The 20,986-nt window shown below is 50.6% G+C and overlaps 1 protein-coding gene across 1 annotated transcript; it reads left to right on the top strand.

Moving 5' to 3' along the window:
• The first annotated feature begins 1,715 nt into the window (after positions 1-1,715).
• Positions 1,716-19,815, top strand: LOC122367908 (bone morphogenetic protein 7-like). The gene is made up of 7 exons (XM_043341435.1): positions 1,716-2,131; positions 6,836-7,001; positions 7,422-7,552; positions 9,272-9,426; positions 10,669-10,835; positions 16,576-16,731; positions 18,497-19,815. The coding sequence occupies exons 1-7, from the start codon at positions 1,867-1,869 to the stop codon at positions 18,732-18,734; spliced, it is 1,278 nt and encodes a 425-aa protein (XP_043197370.1). The 5' UTR covers positions 1,716-1,866; the 3' UTR covers positions 18,735-19,815.
• Positions 19,816-20,986: the final 1,171 nt, after the last annotated feature.

Here is a 20,986-nt window from a genome sequence, read left to right as displayed (position 1 = left end):
GAAGTAATGTGGGGTTTCAGTCATGGGTATGTTCTGCTTCTGAAGCTTAGGAACGATTAGCCAGACTACAATGAAACTTTGAATGTAGCTTATATGTATCGTCACCCTTGCAGCTGCAACTTTAGCTATTGACATCTTCTTTTCGATCACTCCGCATTAAACAATCGTCAGTCAAAGCCAACCGTTGAGATTGGTAAAACCCTACATTACTTTAGCGGTGGGCTGAACATATGCAATATGAATGCCCACATGAGGCAAAAAACGCGATATGTGCATATTAACCACTGCCATTGGAGATGTAAAGAAAACGGTGAGAACTACATACAATTGCCAACGTTCAGCGGGATGTATCGAGCCGAGCGCGTTGAAAATGACTTCGAAATGCGATGCAATTTGCAGAAGATGCACGGCATGCCACCTGGGGTATATGCATGTAAACGTGATTTGCCAGCAACGCCCCGGCGCGGCTCAGATCGCTGGCCAGATCATAAACTCGTTCAACATGCAATCAGTCTAACTTGTTCGGGTAAGAAGTTCATTTCGTTTGGCATGCAGAGCGGTCGGCAACTAGGTGAAAAATGGGTTCGAGTATAAAATAAGCCGTCAGATATATACAATTGTCGAGTGGGCCCAAAACAAACGATAAATAAGTGAGAGTGAATGTCGTGAACAAAGTGAAGCCACGTATAGGTAGTTACTTTTCGGATTATTCTCTGGGATAATAATATCTAACTCAGAGTCAGAAGTCCATATCAATATATTTCGGATGATGTTGCTCACCTTGGGTCACTGGACAAAAAATTAAAAACTACATATATGAAAAACGAAGTGAAGCTAGTTGAGGGTATGCATATGAATAGGTGAAAATAAGTGATTGAGTGAAGGCGTGAGCGAATTGAACCTCAGCTGAGCCGCAGAGGAATGGGTGGATAGGCGACAAGCAATTGGGTGAGAAAAAACTGGTTAGGTGAATAAGTGAGCAAGCCAGAGAGCTGGCGAATGAATGTGCAAAATAACTGATAACATCAAGTAAGTGGCGGAATCAATTAATTAGTGAGTGAATGAGTGAGTGAGTCAGTGAGTGAGTGAGTCAGTGAGTGAGTGAGTCAGTGAGTGAGTGAGTCAGTGAGTGAGTGAGTCAGTGAGTGAGTGAGTCAGTGAGTGAGTCAGTGAGTGAGTGTTGAGTGAGTGAGTGAGTGAATGAGTGGTGAGTGAGTTAGTGAGTTAGTGAGTGAGTGAGTGATTGAGTGCCTGAGTGAAAGTGAGAGTGTGTAAGTGAATGAGTGAATGAATGAAGGTCCAAGTTTTCCACAAATACATAGTTGTGACATACCTACCGGCTAAACGTCCGAAATCAGAAGGAATAAAGGGAGGACACTGACAGGACGGTAAGAACCAAGGCCGTAGATCAGAGAGCCAGAAAATCACTGCCGGAGACAGCGCGGCGCCGTCTTTACCATACCGCCCTCTGACTTCAGCGGCCTCCTGACCCATCCAATGTCACCATATCTCCATAATGGAGAGAGCCCCGTCCCCGTCTCTAGGGTCGCCTCCCCCTCCCCCCCCCCCACATTCCAGAGCTCATCCGGTCCCCGGCCGACCCCGCGACCCTCCCCGTCCCCCTGACCGGCCCCCGACGACCGTGTCCCTGTCATTACGTCCCGACCTGTCCGTCCGTCACCGCCGGACCTGTCACTGCGCCGCTCGCTAACATTAGACGCTGCCAACGGGTCAAGGTGTGCGGCCCAGGTGCGGGCCAGGCCGGTGTCGGCCGGTGCGCCGTCTGGAGACTGCGACGCCGACAGTGGTCGCTAGCCGGCTCCGTGGGGTAGCCGCGGTGCGGGGCGGTTCGGGCGAGGTGCAAAAATGCGGCCCCGGTGGCTGTGGCTGCTGTGTGCGCTGTGCGGGGCGGTGTGCCCCGAGCACTCGCCCATCTACGTGGACAACCACAAGGGTCAGACGGTGGCCGGAGAGGAGATCTCCGAGGTGGACCGGGCGGAGATCCAGGAGGACCTGCTGCTGCTGCTGGGGCTGCACCGGCGGCCGCGGCCCGCCTTCCAGGAGGTGCAGAGCTCGGCGCCCCAGTTCCTCATGGACATCTACAACAGCATGGTCGACGACGAGGACACAGGTGAGGAGTCCAGTGGTCTTCAGGTGAGGAGTCTCAGACTCTCGGCGGTCCGCAGGTGAGGAGCCTCAGACTCTCAGCGTTCCTCAGGTGAGGACGAGTCTCGGCGGTCCTCAGGTGAGGAGTCTCAGACTCTCAGCGGTCCGCAGGTGAGGAGTCTCAGACTCTCAGCGTTCCTCAGGTGAGGAGTCTCGGCGGTCCTCAGGTGAGGACTCGCAGCCATGCTGTGGTGAGGACGGGTCTCAGCCGACAGCCGTCCTGTGGCCATTGGCAGGTCCAGGGCCACGCGGGGTCATGAAGTAGGCAGGTACCCTGTGCGTGACTCGATCTGATGCTCTCAACTAGTGCAGCACGCGAACTTGAACTTTAGGTATCCACTTTTTGCGGCACCTCAGCAGTTCGTTCCATGAAATCTCACTCCTCAATCATACAAAAATGCCGGACGACGATTCCGATTTTCAAGATGTTAAACGGAGGGGCCAGTAACCCATATCGAACTAAAAGTCAAAAGCGTTGAAGGAGGCCGTGTGCTTTAGAAACCGCTACTCATGGATAATGCCTATCTTTTGACGTTCAAGTTATGGTCATAAAAGAAAAAAACTTCTTGCCAGATTTTGTCCAGCATTTTATAATGTAGATCAGGGCATGTAGGTAGCGGCAGTAAAAACTGACCAAAGCAGACGCTACGCCGGACAAAAAATCCAAAGGAAGAGAATAGAGATAGCACATAAATGATAGTTGATAAAAACGCTTCTCCTTTTACATTTGTTCAGCTTTGCTTGTCAATGAGACATGCTGCTGTTGGTCAAGGCACTCGTATGCAAAGGCCACCACTGCACGGGATGAATATGTTAACAGTGCTTGTTATACCTACCCAGTACAATAGGCCAGTACCGTCAGTAGATTAGGTTAGGTTAGATTTTACGGTCCATAGCCCGAATTCAGTGGACCGTAGGCTCGTTTTCGCCAGAGTGCACGGTTTTGTCATGTGGCATGATATTCGGCGTCCCGCAAAGCAATTTAGGCGATGTACAGTACAGTGTATTTACAGGCCATTCCACATGGATCGAGACCTACCATTCCACTTGCCGATGTTCAAGTGAATTCTCTGCAAAGTGAATTCAAGTGAATTCAAGTGAAGTGAATTCAAATTCAAGCAAAGTGAATTCAAATTCAAGCAAAGTGAATTCAAGTGAATTCTCTGCTGGATTGGGAAAATATTTTGAAAGCCCCCATCGGTGTGTCAAGAGCAGCGTGAAACTGGTCAAAGAGCTGCTGAAATGCAACCTAAGCTCTCAGGAATTTATATTATCGTAAATCTCAGTCAAGAACTCGGTGACACGGTCACGTGGCATTCAGAGCTTCTGAATCGGCTCCATAACTTCGTTGCTGGTTCAAAAAGATCAGGAATGCTATAGATTTTTGTTATCGCCTTTCAGCATCGTGGCGAATTAAAGGTAGTGTGCCAGCTTTCCTGGACCGTATGGAGTTAATGGCCCAGATAAAGAGAACCGGATTTTTAGAACTTATCCATACCTTCAAAACTCATGGAAACGTCTTAAATTCTTCAAATTTTGAGTACCCCAGTGCGAAATTCGCCCCGACGGGTTGTCGGTCGTACCCCAACCACATTTCACACCACTATGAACAATAAATGCACACACTGAAATCGCTATCACCGATATGCTCATCCAATCAAGTTTCGATAAACCCGTTCATCATCATCTCCTGCGGTTTCGAACACGCCTGTTAGGTGGTGCGGTAGACCGCGCCCAAAGCCAGGGCCCCGGTAACGTGAGGTAGCCGAGTCGGGGCAGCGTGCGCTGACCCAAGCCGGGGCCGCGCGTCCTCCCGGTGTCATGTGATAGCCCGGGGCTGCCCGCGGGGATGCGGTAGACCGCGCCCAAAGCTGCGGCCCCGGCTTGGGTCAGCGCACGCTGCCCCGACTCGGCTACCTCACGTTACAGGGGCCCTGGCTTTGGGCGCGGCTTCTGCTCATACTTTGTGGTGCGGTGGTGGTGCGTCGGGCCGCGCGCTCTGACTTCGGCCAAGAAAAATGCGTCAGCTGATCACTGTCATTTCTGCCACTTGCGTGTGGTGAAATGGGGTCATAACTTAAGAGACGGCTTTTTCATATCAATTATTTTACATAAAATCATATTTCAAACCATAAATAATGTTCGACAGCCAAATAAAAGAAACAATACCAATACAGGCTTACAGTTTAAGGCTCGACATTGTGTTGTCTACGATTAGACAGCTGATAACTCATTCCCGTACGTCGTAACTCTATAATGACCTTTGCTTATTGTCACATGTGCGCCGCATTCGCGATTGTTGCCGACGCCTGTTTGCAGCTCAGCCCACTACAGTTGTTATACATATCGAAAAACCGATAAACTTTTAAGCGAAAAAGGCACTATTCCAGGCCCATTTTTGATTTTTTTTTGCGATATTAGGTAAAAACAGAAGCTTCTTATCCTAGGAAAAATAAAATGGGAAATCTTTCAAAGGTGGCACACTACCTTTAAATTGAGCGAAGCCGAAACAATATTGCTCACGCCGAACTTTAAAGCACCCGACCAATAATGTGCACTATGTCTTACAGGGTGTCTCATAAGTTCGTTCTCACATTATATTTGCATGTGAAACAGAGTACCTACATTGCGTCTTGATATATTTGTGACCCCTCAATGTGCTCCCCATTTAATAGGCAAACACATGAACACATGCCAACCGGCATGTTTGGCTGCATAGCAGGCTTAAAGTTAATCCAGACTGACTTGACACGCGTCGTGAGCTCCTCGAGGCTGGAACAGCGCTACGCTTCGACGAGCCTAATTTTCAGCATAACCAACAAATTTTTATGAAATTTTGATCCGATGAGGTGCCTGGCATGTGGTCTTGCCACATGCCAGGCACAAACGCCTGTCACAGTCTCCTTGCACCGCTTTTAAGCTTTGCTTGACCTGTGCACTGATGCACTGTCTTGCCTGAAGATGGGCCTACGACCTCTCGGATGCCATTTTCTCCTCTATAAATGTGTTCATACTCGCGGTTCGAGTTCAGCTTGAGGGTTGAAACTCCTCCTAGATGTTCTCGGAAAAGCATTATGCTTCCCAAAGCTGTTTCTGGGACACCAATCGCAACCTGGTCAGCGTCTGGACGCCTATAACCCCACAATACCGTGACCTTGGCCTTTCGCATAGGAACATAACGGGACGAAACGGAGGCCTCCTCCTTCGCCCTTATGGGGTTGTTTTCGGGTTTGGACGGGTGTTTCATCTCGAACGTGGATTAGTTAGTCCAGATGACCTGGTTGATGTCCTCAGCCCTTTAGTATTTTTAGCCTCAGGCATAACGAAACTCATGTTTGGCCATTTTAAGACGTTTTTGACTGTTTTGAGCCCTCCGGTAAGCAAAGCTTAAGTCACCTTGAGTTATGTACCCCGAAAGGACACTCTTAGACAGCTGGTAATCCATCCTGAAAAGTCTGCTTACCAACTTTCTAACCCTTTGACCTTTTTGAAGGCCACTTTGGCGCCACACAGTTTTGGCCACATGGCTCACTCCTGAGAGCTGACAAAAAAAGAGGATAAACTTGCAATGATTGACTCCCGACAAATCATCGGTGTCACTTGCTGACTGTGCGTCCAGTTAGCGATGGACATTGTCTACAGACTGGTAGGCCTCAATCACCCTCAATCGTCGCGAATGGTCACGTGCTGACTAAATACCGAGACGTACCCGTATTGGAGACCTCTATGTTGTGGCGTTAGCCGTCTGTGTAGGAAACGGGCTCTCTAGCAAAAACTATTTTGTCTACAGAAATTAGTTATTGTGGAGCATATTTCTACCAGCCATGGCAACCACGTAAGCCCAGTAACGAACCGATTTCAGCGTGCCTTTAAGCAAGAGAGCCTAAAAACGTAAAATTGAGGTGAGAACGAACTTATGGGACACACTGTACATGTTTGAAGCCATATGAAACATCAAATACCCTCTACCTTTTGCATCTGCAAGAACAGTGTAGCTGGCTATGTGACTTTTTTGCGTCGCTGACTGTCTACGAATGTCATTGGAGGCTCAGGTAGCGTGGGGTGTCCAAAAAAATGTTATTGCTTATTAATGCAATGCCGGATTTACTGAACAGTGCCTAAATTACATGAAGCACCCCGGAATTGAAACGACCTGACGAATAATGTGCAGTGTGCACTATGTCTCATATGCCTGAATTTGGGCCAGTTTTACCTGCACTAGGGCGGAATGACTGTACTATGACGAATATCGTGCCGCGATTCAATATACGAATGCACTATGCCGTACCTACTGTCGAATTGGGGGGGGGGGGGTTGGGCGCCCGGACTACAGTGGTCATCGGCGCACCCCGTACTGTCGAAATCGCCTGCTCTATTACTGAAATATGTGCACTGCCGCCTGAATTGGGCGTAAAAAGGTGCAGAACTTGTGTTTGTGTCTGCCTCATGGTTACTGCACCAGAAATCAGTCTCGAATCGGTCTCGGTCTCTGTGTGGGTGTCGATGTCGGTGTCACACTGTCGTCTCGTCCCACACCATTGTCTCGGACCCAGGAGTTTGTCTCGGTTCCATTATGTGTCAGTTTTTGTTGTGGTGCTGGCCAGGCCTGGCCCTTCGCCAAAACGTAGGACACTCACCACGAACTAACAGTTCACCCACCGACCGCCAGGTGACCTCAAACTGGACCCAGAGGGCGTCGGCAGTGCCTGGAAGGACTTCAACATCACCACTGTCGACAAACAGGTCATCGACGAGAGCGACCTCATCATGAGCTTCATCAACCACGGCAGCAAGCTGTTCAAGGAGCTGGACCTGCCGCGGAGCCAGCTGCTCTGGTCAGTCTGTCGGCGGGTCAATACCTACCCTTAGAAAACAAATCAGCCGTTCCAGAACGGCTGCTCAGTGCACAGCGTTGTTCCACTTCAGTATCAATTTGAACCTGAGGGCATCCCGTTATATCCTCAGGACCAACCATCTTACGATGGTTTGGGATTATACGGCGTTCAGAACTCAGCGCAGGCATTATCTAACGCTTAGGTACACCAAAATCATACGCTCAGCCCATCGATCGGATGCACGATTCTACCATCATTCGATTCTACAGTCCTTCTGAATCACTTTCAAGTTTCAAGCATATGAATTTCGATGCACAAAAGTGGCATTTCATGTGTACGGTGCGCGTTTTTTTAAACGAACGACCCCTCAAGCCCTCCGTGTGACCTGACCGCAGCTTGTCTTTGCCGATGCGTCCCCAGGTTCGACCTAACCGAGGTACCGATGGACGAGAACCAACTGGACACCAGTTTGCGGGTGTACCAGGGGTACGCCGAGGACGCCCTGTTCGACTACCAGTCGGTGACGCTCAGGATATTCCAGCTGATTGGAGGTCAGCAGACGATTGTCGTCGTCGTCGTCGTCTTTTTTGTTGTTGTTGTCTTTGTTGTTGTTGTCGTTGTTGCTGTTGTCGTCGTCGTCGTCGTCGTCGTCTTTTTTGTTGTTGTTGTCGCTGTCTTTGTTGCTGTTGCTACTGCTGCTGTTGTGTTGCATGCGTTGCTCTTCACTCTAACTCTTAACTCTTCACTTCACTCTTTAGTCTTCACTCACTCCTAGTTGATGGCATGTAGACGTGGAACCGGTTGCATAAAATAAACAAGTGTCAGGTGAACAACTGAAGGAAGGGCAAAATGCCCGACCCGTCCAGTGGCATTGACTATTTATATAGTAGCAGTCGGTACGTTCCGAGGATGCGGAAGGGTGCTAGTGTCTTGGCCGGTATTCGCTGGGTTAGCGACATAGCACCTGGCGAGTGTGGGCTGCACGATACTCATCATCCTATATCACCATTTTTCAAAGACTCGAGCTTATGTTCAACAAAATCTTACCGCTGAAAGTGGAGCTGGCGAAGAATGGTAGGTGGCGGGTCCTTGGCGGGTATCGAGAACCACAGCCAGCAGCTCAATTATTCAGACTTGGTTTCTGATACACAATTCAGAAAAAAATAGCCACTAGGAGACCATTACATTTTTTCTCCAGCATGTACGAAGGTATGTGTCTTTGATTAAAAGAGCACATTTATCCTTGAAGCGAACCGTATTCAAAGGACAAATGTTCTGCCCTGTAAAACGTAATACGAGCATTTGCTTTAGAATTACCTACCGTGCGTCATCCGTTATCATTTCTTATTCTCAGCGTCGTTTCAAAGTGCCTTTGGAATTGTGAACGTTGTACAGTCCACAGCAGAAGTAATGTGGGGTTTCAGTCATGGGTATGTTCTGCTTCTGAAGCTTAGGAACGATTAACCAGACTACAATGAAACTTTGAATGTAGCTTATATGTATCGTCACCGTTGCAGCTGCAACTTCAGCTATTGACATCTTCTTTTCGATCACTCCGCATTAAACAATCGCCAGTCAAAGCCAACCGTTGAGATTGGTAAAACCCTACATTACTTTAGCGGTGGGCTGTACATTACACAAAAGCTCATATAACATTCAGTATGTGCCTTGCAACTTGCCCAATTCTGCCAACACGGTAGTAGACCAAACATGCTGGTAGTTGAGCGCCTTTGACCTTGCTGGCTCTAGTCTATTGACGCACACTTACCAAACAATGGCTAAAATCAACAAAGGACCGAGGACGGAATAATACCGGCACAATTTTAGATGAAAGAATTCCGAATTGCGGTTTCTGATATGACATTTTCTTCTGACGTTACTTTATATGCAGGTACAAATACAACAATTTTTGTTGTTTAATCGCATTGGCTTTTAATCACAAGATACCTTCGGCGACAATTGCAGCTTGCAGCGTTTTTTCCTGACAAAGTGATAGACACATCTGTCTGTCTGGCCTGTTAGGTTCGTATGCGTAAGGCAACATTTTATAAGGCTCTACATTGAGTGCATGTTTGAGGTTGAGGTGTCGATATATTGACTTCTCACCGCGAGGTTTATATTTGGCAGATTTTCTGCCTGTCTGTCTGATTGAATGAGTGACTTCATCCGTCTATCTTCGCTATCTGCCTGTATTTATTTAGTTGAGCATAACCTGAGTATCTACCTTCCACCCAGTATATGTCTGTCTAACGCCGTGTACCTCCGCCCAGGAGAGGGCGAGACGCGCCCGGACGACATTCAGCTGAAGGAGGTGGGCGCCAGGGTGCTGGAGCCCGGCTACGTCGGCTGGCTGACGTTCAACGTGTCCAGCGCCGCAGACCTGTGGCGCATGTTCCCCCACTCCAACCTCGGACTCTTCATGGAGGTCAGTGCGGCAGGCCGATCTTACAAGCACAAATATACACACAAAAAGGAGTGGGAAGCTAGCTTAGGGATAGCTATTCAGTAATTAAATGGACCGCGCTACGACCCCTTCCGACGACAGCAGATCAGTCGTTAGTTGATTGGCAGGACTCGCTGTCCGTTTAGTGCCTGATCCATGGTACGGATTAGCCTCAGGCACAGCCTGAAGCTATAGCACAACCGGGTCTTGGCCAAAAATGGCTCCTCTGAGAAGACACACGGAACCGCCTTAGTCTGAAGCTTGACGCTGACGCCCCTTCAGTGCGCCTCTAAGCAATTGAGTTGAGTGTCAATCAAATAACATGGCAGAAGACGTACAGATGAGAAACAAGATGAGTGGTATTTTTATCGAGTGCTCTTTGTAGCGATCCGGCTAAGGCCGGCTTGTGGCTTTTTCGCGGTGGTATTACCTTTGCGAGAACCACTGGGATCTGTTGGATAATCCTCGATAATGGCGGTGACGACAACACCGCCTGAACTCGGGGAAATTCCAGATGGGCCACGCAGGAGAACGAATTAATGTGCGGGTATTCGAGCATAAAATTCTGAATCTTCCACCAACCATTATTAGACCCTGCCGGCTAACGACCTCAGGGACCTTTAAAAATTAAAATAATTAATTTGACCTCATACCCCCCCCCCCCCCAGACGCTTCGATACCAAATGCAGGTAATATGCAATGTAACAAAATGTACCTACCATAAGTCCCCAACCGAAATATAAAACAAAACGCTATGCTAATAAATGAAACCAAACAATGATAACCAAAGAAACATAAGTGACGATCATCAGGCGATTGTAGCTCCTATTCTGCGTGGTGTCTTGCTTCTACAATCGTCTGTGAACGAAGATGCTTACAGACACTTAAAGCTGCAAAGCCGTCTAGCTTTATGACCTTTGGTAACCTCTGTTGACCCGTGTGTCTCCGGATGATCCCTGAGGACTCTAGCACCTCTCATCTGACCTTTGCTAGCCTCTGGTGACCTAGGTGTCCCCAGGTGATCTCCAAGGGCTCTGACGTGTCTCATCTGACCTCTGTTGACCTCTGGTGACCTCTAGTGACCCATGTGTCCCCAGGTAACCTCAGAGGGCCGTAACGCCTCTCATCTGACCTCTGTTGACCTCTGTTGACCCGGGTGTCTCCAGGTGACCCCGAGGGCCCTGACGTGTCTCATCTGACCTCTGTTGACCCGGGTGTCCCCAGGTGACCTCCGAGGGCGGAGAGCAGCTGGTACCGGGTCAGGTCGGACTGGTGGACGCCTACGGAGAGCAGGCGCGCCAGCCGTTCATGACTGCGTTCTTCAAGCAGCAGCAGTTGAAGCGTCCGCTGCCGCGTCTCTCCCGTTTCAAACGGTCTCCGAATGGGAAACGGTCAGTACTGGGAGCGCCCTTGGGTCGGTCAGATGGTGAAGAAACGGGCTTATTGGTCCATTAACCCTCGCCCGCACATGGGGGGGGGGGGGTGGTTGCCACCCCCACCCCCAGGTAGTCTTTCTGCTCTGCACTCAACATTTTTAGAGCTAGAAGGCTGATTTTTCGTATAGCTGCTCCTCTATCCTTTCTTGATGTCCACTGAAAATTTCAAGTTTCTGTGGTTATTGGTTTCGGAGATATATCTTTTTTGGTCAGCACGTTGGCCCAGCTCGGGCCGTGTATTTGTGACCACACCTGAGTCGAGACTAAACCGACAGCCAAGCACAAAGTGAACAGTCACATATCACGCCACATGGCGCTGCATCCGATTGGTCACCCCTTTGGCGCGAATGCCTCTCATTGGCGGACAGCGATCGGCTGATCGCGCCAGGTCACAGGCCGAGGTCACGTGACGGCGCATCGGCGGGGTTACTACTGGAAGCGATATAACGAACTGAAAAATTACGCCTAGAGAACAAAAGTAATAAAATAGGAAGCCACGGCCTAGGACACCTTCCTTTGTCTAAATTATATCTAACACCTAAATTATCCGTATGCACTGTAAACGGAGCAGTGCCCGCGCACATTAACCCTCGCATGTGTAGGGGGGGGGGGTCGGATGGACCCCCCCCCCATGGTTTTTCGCGAATAACTCGCGTAAAAAGCGGCCGATCGCGACGAAACTTTCAGTACCCTCGCATTGATCAATTTTACACCTACCCTGAAAATTTCATGACCCTGACCCAAATGACCTTTGACCTGTGACCTCTTTTCCGAGACCATGTTTGGCCGGAATCGCGATTTCGCGTATGTCGGCTCGCACTAGCCGCGTGTTTGCAAGCTTCTCGTGGTTTCAAACGTTCAAACATGTGATTTGATGTTACTCCCGTGTGTGTCAAGGTCACCTGAAGGTCAGGTCAGGTCATTGACCTTTGGTGACCTCGGGTGACCTCGGGTCACTTTTTCGTGTTTTACATGTTTCTAGGCTAGTTTTTGGAGCTGAATTCGAATTTAGCAACCATTTGAACATTTACGAAGTAGTTTTGGTGACTTCGTAACATGTTACGAAGCTGTCAGAGGCGGTTGACACGTACTACGAATACCCGTCACGACGCCTACTGGTTGACCTGACCTGACCTGACCCGACCTGGTCTAAATGCTTCAAGACATCATCTGTGATCAAAACTAACACGATATTCGTGATCAGCACCCCGAAAAACCCCTTAGCAGCCACACTTTACGACTTTCTAACAGGTCCCGATTTTCCCGACTTTGGGTCATTGACCTGACCTGGAAGGTCAACCAATGACCTAGGACCTTAAAATTGGGTATCATCGGCTTCCTCTCGTCACGGGCAACACGCTCGTTTTTTCCGCGAAGCTCTAGCTCGATCAGGGGCCAAACGGCAAGGGGGGGGTCCAACCGACCCCCCCCCCCCCCCTACACATTAGAAGCTGGCAAACGCCGCACACATGCGAGGGTTAAATAAACCGCCACCAAAGCCGCTACATATTCCGCAACATAAATCGGAAGGGCGAACCGAAATCTCGCCGAAATTGGGGCGCAGCCCGGGCGCACGATACCAATACAAAACGGAGTGGCGTCGACAAAAACCGAACGGTCATGCGCCTCGGACCACGCACATCGATCTTGCCACCGCCAAACCACATCATCGGCCAAATACGGCACAATGGCAGCGCACGCGGCACAGTCTCCGTCCCTGACCGCCGCCACAACCTCGAGAGGCAGCTTAAATAGAGGCCTTACAAAATTAACATAACCCGCCAGACGATGTCGCACCGTCGACGGCCAAGACGGACAGCACTCAGCTACCGCCGTACGAAGGGGGAGCAAAACATCACGTCGCACACGCGCCGAACTCTCGCGCAAATTCAGCTCAACCCCCAAAAATACAATGCTCGACACCGGTGACAATATAGATTTCTCAAAATTAATGCATAAGCCCACATCCGTCAAAAACCGAACAATACCACCGAGGGATGCAAAGTCCCGAGCAAGAAACAGAAAATCATCTAAATACACAACGCCGCGAACACCAGGAAAACGCTCCTCCACCAGTTTAACAGTGACACAAGAAAAATGCTGCATCTCAGCAGGCGCATGTTTATAACCCATCGGCAATCTCGTAAACAAATATGTATGATTATCATATAATACCCCAAAGTTACGTTGCGTGCTCGGACATAACGGAATATGGTAAAAGCCATCGCGCAAATCATGATTATCTTAATCGCCCATGTACAAAACCCTGAGACGATAAATCTAACGCTCTGTCAATAGAAGGCAAATTGCATGGACGGGCCGACAATAGTGGAGTCAAATCAGACAGATCGTAAACCAAACGCGCAACCGACTCAGATTTCGCAACCGGGAAAAGACGGTAGCAAGCCAGCGGGTTCCCCGGCCGCAAAACCCCCGCAGACACAAACGAATGCACCGCCGCGTCCATCAGCGCAGATCGAGGAGTCGCCCGCCAGATCGGCGGCACCACAGAAGGCACTCGTAACTTGAGGCCTCGAGCCAGAACACTGTGTACCCGATGATGGCGCACGTAATAGTCTGGCCTCACTTGCACCGACACCGGCGGCCGCACTCTGGCCCCACCTCTGGCGAGGTTGGGGACATCGTGCGTTGGCTATGGGCCTTGTGAGCTTTTGACACCTTGATTTCGGCCTTTTTTACCAGTCTTACCTCCCACCTATCATGGAACATGTTGTTCGACGATGTACAGATGGGTCAAGGTCAAGGTCGACCTAGGTCCAGGGGCGGATCCAAGGGGGGGGGGTCACATGGGTCATGGCCCCCCCCCCTTGAGGCCCGGGGGCCCAAAGACGTTCCAGGGGCACCACCGGCCTATCAGGGGTATCACAGTCCTGACAGGGGCACCACAGGACCGCCAGGGGCACCACAGGCCTAGCAGGGACACCACGGGCCTGGTGCCCCTGGGCCCTGACAGGACTGTAACGCCCCTGACAAGCCTGAAGTGTCCCCGGCAGGCACGTGGTGCCCCTGACAGGCCTGAGGCGCCCCTGCAAGGCCGGTGGTGCCCCTGGCAGACCTGTGGTGTCCATGGCAGGCCTGTGGTGCCCTTGCTAGGCCTCTGGTGCCCCTGACAGGCTTGTAATGCCCCTGGAAGGACTGTGGTGCCCCTGGGCCCTGACTAGCCTGAGGTGCCCCTGACAGGCCAGAGGTGCCCTTGCTAGGCCTGTGGTGCCCCTGGCAGGCCTCTGGTGCCCCTGACAGGCTTGCGGTGCCCTTGGAAGGACTGTGGTGTCCCTGGGCCCTGACAAGCCTGAGGTGCCCCTGACAGGCCCGTGGTGCCCTTGTTAGGCCGCTGGTGCCCCTGGCAGGCCTCTGGTGCCCCTGCGCCCGGAGAGGACTGGTGCCCCTGAAAAGTCTGAAGTGCCCCTCGGCAGGCCCGTCGTGCCCCTGACAGGCCCAAGGTGCCCCTGCGAGGCCGGTGGTGCCCATGGCAGGCCTCTGGTGCCCCTGGCAGGTCTGTGGTGCCCCTGGCAGGTCTGTGGCGCCCCTGGCAGACCTGTGTTGACTGGTGCCCCTGCTAGGTCGCTGGTGCCCCTCACAGACCTGTGGTGCCCCTGGGCCTTGACAAGCCTGAGATGCCTGGCTATGACAGGCTCGTGGTGCCCCTGATAGACCAGTGGTGCCCTTGCTAGGCCTGTAGTGCCCCTGGCAGGCCTCTGGTGCCCCTGCTACCCCTGCGCCCTGAGAGGACTATGGTGCCCCTGAAAAGCCTGAAGTGCCTCTCGACAGGCCCGTGGTGCCCCTGGGCCCTGACAGGCCCAAGTTACCCCTGCGAGGTCGGTGGTGCTCCTGGCAGGCCTCTGGTGCCCCTGGCAGGTCTGTGGTGCCCCTGGCAGGCCTGTGTTGACTGGTGCCCCTGCTAGGCCGCTGGTGCCCCTCACAGGCCTGCGGTGCCCCTGGAAGGACTGTGGTGCCCCTGCCCCTAGGGGTGCTCATGGGCCCAACAGGCCCGTTGTGCCCCTGACAGGCCTGTCGTGTATACTTGCTAGACCTGTGGTGCCCCTGCGGGCCTGTGGCGCCCCTACAAGGCCGTAGGTGCCCCTGACAGGTTTGTGGTGTCCCTGGAAGGACTTTGGTGCCCCTGACAAGCCTGAAGTGTCAAGGACAGACCCTTTAGACGCCAGGGTCAAGTTCGTCGGACTGACAACGATTTGCTTACCTGATAACGTTCCTGGTAAGTACTCATTACTCAGCGTCCACAACATATATACACATAGCACATTCATATATACTTGCTTACAATTGGTAAATGTGGTTGTGGCTAAGAGGTAAGATACTGACTAAAAATAAAAAATAAAAAAACTGAAAATGGGGGCACCACCAAAATGAAGTGGACGAAATCCGTTGAGTTTTTAATTTTGGGTATAGGTAGGGGCACCACTTCGATTCATGACCCTCCCCTTGGAGTTTTCCTGGATCCGCCCCTGCCTAGGTCATCTAAGATAATTGCGTTTTAGGCAAGCGGAATTTACTTTTTGTGAAGTTTTTTGACTGCATTTTTGGTAAAAGCTTCTCAGATCATGATTTCATGTAATATGGACACATAAACAATCGGTACTGCACACATCAATATACACACAGACACACACAGACATACAAACACATATAATTGACCTTGACCTAACTTGACCTGAAATGACCTCAGCAGCAAAAACCTGGTCGGGTAGTGTGACAAAGAGGTTCTAGCTGGCTTGGCACCAAAAAACGGCATCGTCATCGGTAAATGATAAGCAGCGCACTTGATGTCCAACGATGACCCAAAACAGCAACATTTTTTTAGTTTGACCTGACCTGGAAGGTCAATGACTGACCTGAGAAGGTAAAACTGGGTATCATTGGATTCGTCTCTTCCCAAAGAATCTTTTTGGTCTTTACCGCTAAGCTCTATCTCCAACAGGAACGAAATGGCGCGGGGGGTGGCAACCCCCCCCCCCCCCCCATGTGCGTTCTAGGATGGGAAAATGGCATGTGCGGGCGAGGGTTAAAGGGACCCTCCCACCTTCAAAAAAGTTTATGAATTGGCATGAAATTGATGTCGCTCGGTCCAGAAAGAGCGAAGACGAATACCTACCAAATCTCACCGAAAAATATTCACCGGTTTTCAAGATATTAGACTTTTACTTTTGTTTACTGTTTGGGATCTCCGCTGTTCCTAGCGACTTTATTTGGAAGCAATAGTTTGGCAGCTGAAAGTGCGGCACTTGTTGCACGCAAAGCAGCATATACCACCGCGTGCTACAAAACGTTTTAGTCAAACATTTAAAAATCGTTAGATATCTGCGCTGACGTCACACATTCAGAGGGGTATTCCTATGCATTAGCCCCTCTGAATCAAAATGCTGCAATTTTGAAATTCAATATTTCCGATTTAAGGCATTTCTCGATGTTGTGAGTGCCGAAACCGGTAGTTGTGAGCCAGGGACCCCATTTTGGCTATCTCAACTCAAATCTTATACCTATTAAGGTGGGAGGGTCCCTTTAACACTCGTCAGGCCAGTCCCTTTTCAATAATGCGACCGGCCAGGATTGACCAGCTCAGGTATGGCCAGTACGTTGGTATGATTAGTGAAGCAGTCGGCACGCCCAAAGCCCCAATAAACAAACAATGCATCAACCCCCGTCTGCGGTCTTTCAGGGGCAAGAAGAAGCGCAATCGCAGCAACTCCCAGACGAGTTCGTCCAGTCTGAAGGACTACATACAGAAACAGGAGTTCAGCGTCTGCCAGAAACGCAACCTGTACGTCAGCTTCCGGGACCTCGGCTGGCAGGACTGGATCATTGCACCCGACGGGTAAGTGGTATTGGTTGGCTATGAAAGTTTATTTTACATATTCACATGCATCCTAATCTTTATCAGAAAACATTTTAGCGAGTCAATACATCGGAGTTCTTGCTAAGAAAAAAATGTCGCTGAAGCCTAACATTCTTATTACGGAGCGAGCGAAGCGAGCGTAGTCTTTCCTTAGATTAACGGAAATTTCTGAGTATGAGCGGCCGGCCGGCCGTGCGGACGCTTTTGCGAGGCTTATATCTCAGCAACCACTTGACCGATTTACATGCGGTAATTTTTGTAGGGTAGCTTCATTCCTTCTACCAAGTACTGGACTATTCCCGATGCATGTGGGTGACCCCTTATGCAGTATGCACGTGCCACGTGCAAAACGAAGAGGTGTCACTTTTGTAATTGTTGCAATATCTCGGTAACTACATGGCCGATTGCGCTCAAAGTTGGCATGTAGGTAGGCACCCACTAGGCACTGCATATCCATGTGCCAGAGTTGGGGTGCTGCTGCACGTGCGCACGTGCAGGGGTCGTTTCCAGATCTCGAGAACGGCTGGACCGATGGTGCTCAAATTTGGTACACGGTTAGGGACCAGTTAGTGGGGTGCCGTGCACAAGTCAGTTGGGACCCATTTTGCACGTGCGCACGTGCAGGGTGCCGCTTCCAGATCTCGAGAACGGCTGGGCCGATTGTGCTCAAATTTGACATATTGCTAGAGACCGGTTAGTAGGGTGCCGTGCTCAATTCAGTTGGAGGTACCCCTCGAAATTTCGCACGTGCAAGGCCCACCCTCTCGCTCGCTCCGTTAGTCGCCCCAAAAGGCGTTATACTGGTTACTATTGCGCGTTGAGCTTGTCAAAGTAAAAATTATCAGTAGGGCTAAACGGATACGGGCTGTATGCATGATCTGCTCTTCCATACCTAGGCAGTTTAAGCGTGCTAGTAATTTTAATTAGCGTTCATGTTACTGGACTACTTACATACGAAGTCAGGGGTAAACCTTGTTGCCGTGCGTTTAGCCGCTATAATTTCTCATCCGGCGAAACTTGTAGTCTAATGAAAGTCCTGAGGCACTGTGGATACCTGAGATTATCACCATGTCGTCGGTATTTAATTACGCTGTGGACCTCCCGGTCTGCGACCTTCAGGCAACACATCCACTGCATTCTCAATAGCAAGACACGTGACAAAGGTCGCCTTCTGCGACGCTGACTATCGCACGACTCCGTCGCCGTTCGTTACAGAATACGCATCAATGACACGCGACATCAACACCGGAAACCTGCGCTAGACTACTCATGCTTTCTACTTATCATACAAATGTCATGTCCGCTTCCGACTGCCCTGTGACGATGTATCATCTGGCTTGACATTTCGCCTGACCTCTGAGGCAGTCCCGTCTGGTCCCGTCCTCACTCACCAGTCTTTGATCTCGCACGACGTCTTAGCCAGAAGTACCACCCTGGAGCAGTAATTGCTCAGCCCTACCCCACCTGGGTGCTCAGTGCCAGCGAGTTTGTCCCCAGCTGACCTATCACTGACCTTTCCACCGACACAGACAGTGACAATGTCACGGCACACTGGACTTGTCCGGAACACAGTGGTGCACAAATTTATGGAGAACGCCGCTCACATGAGATGTCACTTCACCCTCAACATACCACAACATACCAGACTTTAACCTCAGATCACCTCAGCTTGTGTGCATTCACTATACCTCACCCCACCTAAAGTCACCTCACATCACCCTGACCGCACTTACGCTGTCCGCAGGTACGCCGCCTTCTTCTGCATGGGCATCTGCTCGTTCCCCATCAACTCCCAGATGAACGCCACAAACCACGCCATCGTGCAGACGCTGACGCACCTGCTGGAGCCCTTCCTCTACCCCAAGCCGTCGTGCGCGCCCACCAAGCTCAACAGCATCAGCGTCCTCTACTTCGACGACAAGCAGAACGTCAACCTGCGCAAGTACAGCAAGATGGTGGCCACCAGCTGTGGATGTCACTGAGGCTGAGACAGACGGAGAGCGTGTGGAAGAGTCTGTCGAAGTCGCAGCGACCACCGCGCTGGGACCGACGCTGGGGCCGGGCTTGGGTAGCCCGCAAGGTGTCTTGGGAGGTATGAGGTGGGCTCGAGGGGTGTGGATCGGATTGATCAAAAGGATGGCCCGCTCGCCGGCCCGATTCGACTCAGCGGCCAAATATGGCAGAAGGACAAGGATGAAAGAAGCTGGTAGCGGAAGCGATGGCCACTGGACTTCGGGGAAGTGGCTAGGTTGCGCCCATTCAGTAGCCATAGGAGAGAGATATTGGGCGATTGAGAGCATTGAGATCAAATGTGGCCATTCTGTGTTACTCTGGCGTGCGTCGCCTTATCGTTCTGCCGGCGATTGGGTGCTATGTTAGGTGTGCGCCGTCCGTTTGTAGTGCCACGTGCGTGAAATGCACGAGACGGCAGTCTATTCAGCTGTGCCATGTGACCTTTAGTGTGACCTCTGACAATCGTGGTAGAATACCGTGAAAAGATGGCACACTCGATCGGATGATGTGTGAACAGCATCCGCCCCGAAGCTAAACTAATGTTAGTTCATAGTTAGCAACAAGATGCAGTAGTCTCGGTACGGAAACGCCATATTGGATGACGCTTTTATCAATATTTTAAACGATTAAGTGGAAATTACTGTTCTTTACCATACGCGATGAGGTGCAGGATTCGTCAATTTGCTCTATTTTAACCATTTTCACTGTCAATGTATTTTACAGGTGGCAGTTTCATATTGTGGCCAACTGCTAAGCGATTGTAAAATGTGCTTGCAAGTGTATGTGACGGACCCGGCGTATGCAGATTGTCGTCGCTGAAGATAGACTTACCTATGGTATGTGACAGTGAAAATGTGTGCTGCTATCCTGCAATATGTCCGAAGCACTGCTGCATACGGTCCCAGTGACGCTATGGACCAGAGGCCTACCAATCCAGTTACGCTAGGAGAGCGAACGTGCCGTGGTGATCAAAACGCCACAAAGCGAAGTGGCGTTTTCGTGACGACTGTTGCCGGTGTTGCGATGAAAATAAATGTCCTGTTTGACGTACGACTACGTGTTATATATTTTCTTCTTGTCAAATGTCGAGTGTATACTGCATATTCCTCGTGTCCTAAGCAAAATAGAAGGCTGTATATAACTAAATTCAAACTTCGGGCATATGTAAGCAATCCACAACGTCATTGGTCAATGCTGGTTGCCAACCGACACAGTCGGACAGGACCAATGTCTGACCTGACGCTAAACCGAAGACCCGGTCGGTCTCGTCTCTCATCCAGCACCAGGGCCCTGTTTCACCGGTGATAGCAGCACGCCACTATCAAATTGCGCGAGCTGACGTAATGTGATGACGTCATACTGCTGACGTAAGGGATAATTCTGGCGCACGATTGCCGCAATATTGTTTTACGTCATCAACTAAATGTTCGAAGTTTACGTCCAAATTTTCCTTAAAACCAACTTTTTTTTAAATACATCATATTAAAAAATATATATTGTAAATAAATATACTATCATGACTGCATAAACTCTTACTTTTAAAGGCTCATACGTCACTTAATGCCGCAGCCAAGGTCGCGGCAATCGTGCGCCGGAACTGCCCATCACGTCAACAGTATGGCGTCATGACATGACGTCAGTTCGCGAAACGTGATAGCAGCGTGCTGCTATCAGCGGTGAAACAGGGCCCAGGGCCCCAGCACTACCCCCGGAGGGGAGGGGAGGGGAAGGTCAGCCGCACCCGCAGACGGCTCGGCGCCGGGCGGGGAGGGATGGGGGGGGGCATAAGCCGCACCTTCCTCCGAGCGCACCTGGTGATGCGCCCCGCTGACGAGTTGGTCGGCTCTTATTTTGGCGAGCGTGAGGAAAATCAGCACGCGATGGATTGGAATGAGCGACGGTCGGGGCCACGTGGCGGGAGGGATGCTGCTATGTCCTCTGGCATCAATAGGCATCGTAGCCAGTTTGTTGGGAAAAAGAAAACATGAACTATCAGCAACCGGATAATGCCTTTACTGAAGACACTGACTAATTGTCAGGGCTTTCAGTTTCTAGCACTGGTTTCACTCGGATCAGATCACCATTGAAAAATATACTAGAATGGAATATCAGCATTTGGGGCCGCACTCCGAGTCCCGTGAGAACCAAGGCCCTGTTGCGGATCCAGAAACGCAAAAACACTCCAAAACATAACAAACTTCGTAAGTCGATGAGGAATCAT

The sequence above is a fragment of the Amphibalanus amphitrite genome, unplaced genomic scaffold (assembly GCF_019059575.1).
Source record: "Amphibalanus amphitrite isolate SeventyFive unplaced genomic scaffold, NRLGWU_Aamphi_draft 000905F_arrow, whole genome shotgun sequence".
In the NCBI taxonomy this organism is placed as follows: Eukaryota; Metazoa; Arthropoda; class Thecostraca; order Balanomorpha; family Balanidae; genus Amphibalanus; species Amphibalanus amphitrite.
Note: the sequence above shows the minus strand (reverse complement) of the source record. Positions and strands in the feature narration are given on the sequence as shown.

Excerpts from the sequence above, each read along its gene's own strand:
- LOC122367908 (XM_043341435.1), top strand. The coding sequence starts at position 1,867 with ATGCGGCCCCGGTGGCTGTGGCTGCTGTGTGCGCTGTGCGGGGCGGTG. Across the intron at positions 7,002-7,421 it reads CCGCGGAGCCAGCTGCTCTG|GTTCGACCTAACCGAGGTAC; the intron begins GTCAGTCTGTCG and ends ATGCGTCCCCAG. Across the intron at positions 9,427-10,668 it reads ACCTCGGACTCTTCATGGAG|GTGACCTCCGAGGGCGGAGA; the intron begins GTCAGTGCGGCA and ends GGGTGTCCCCAG.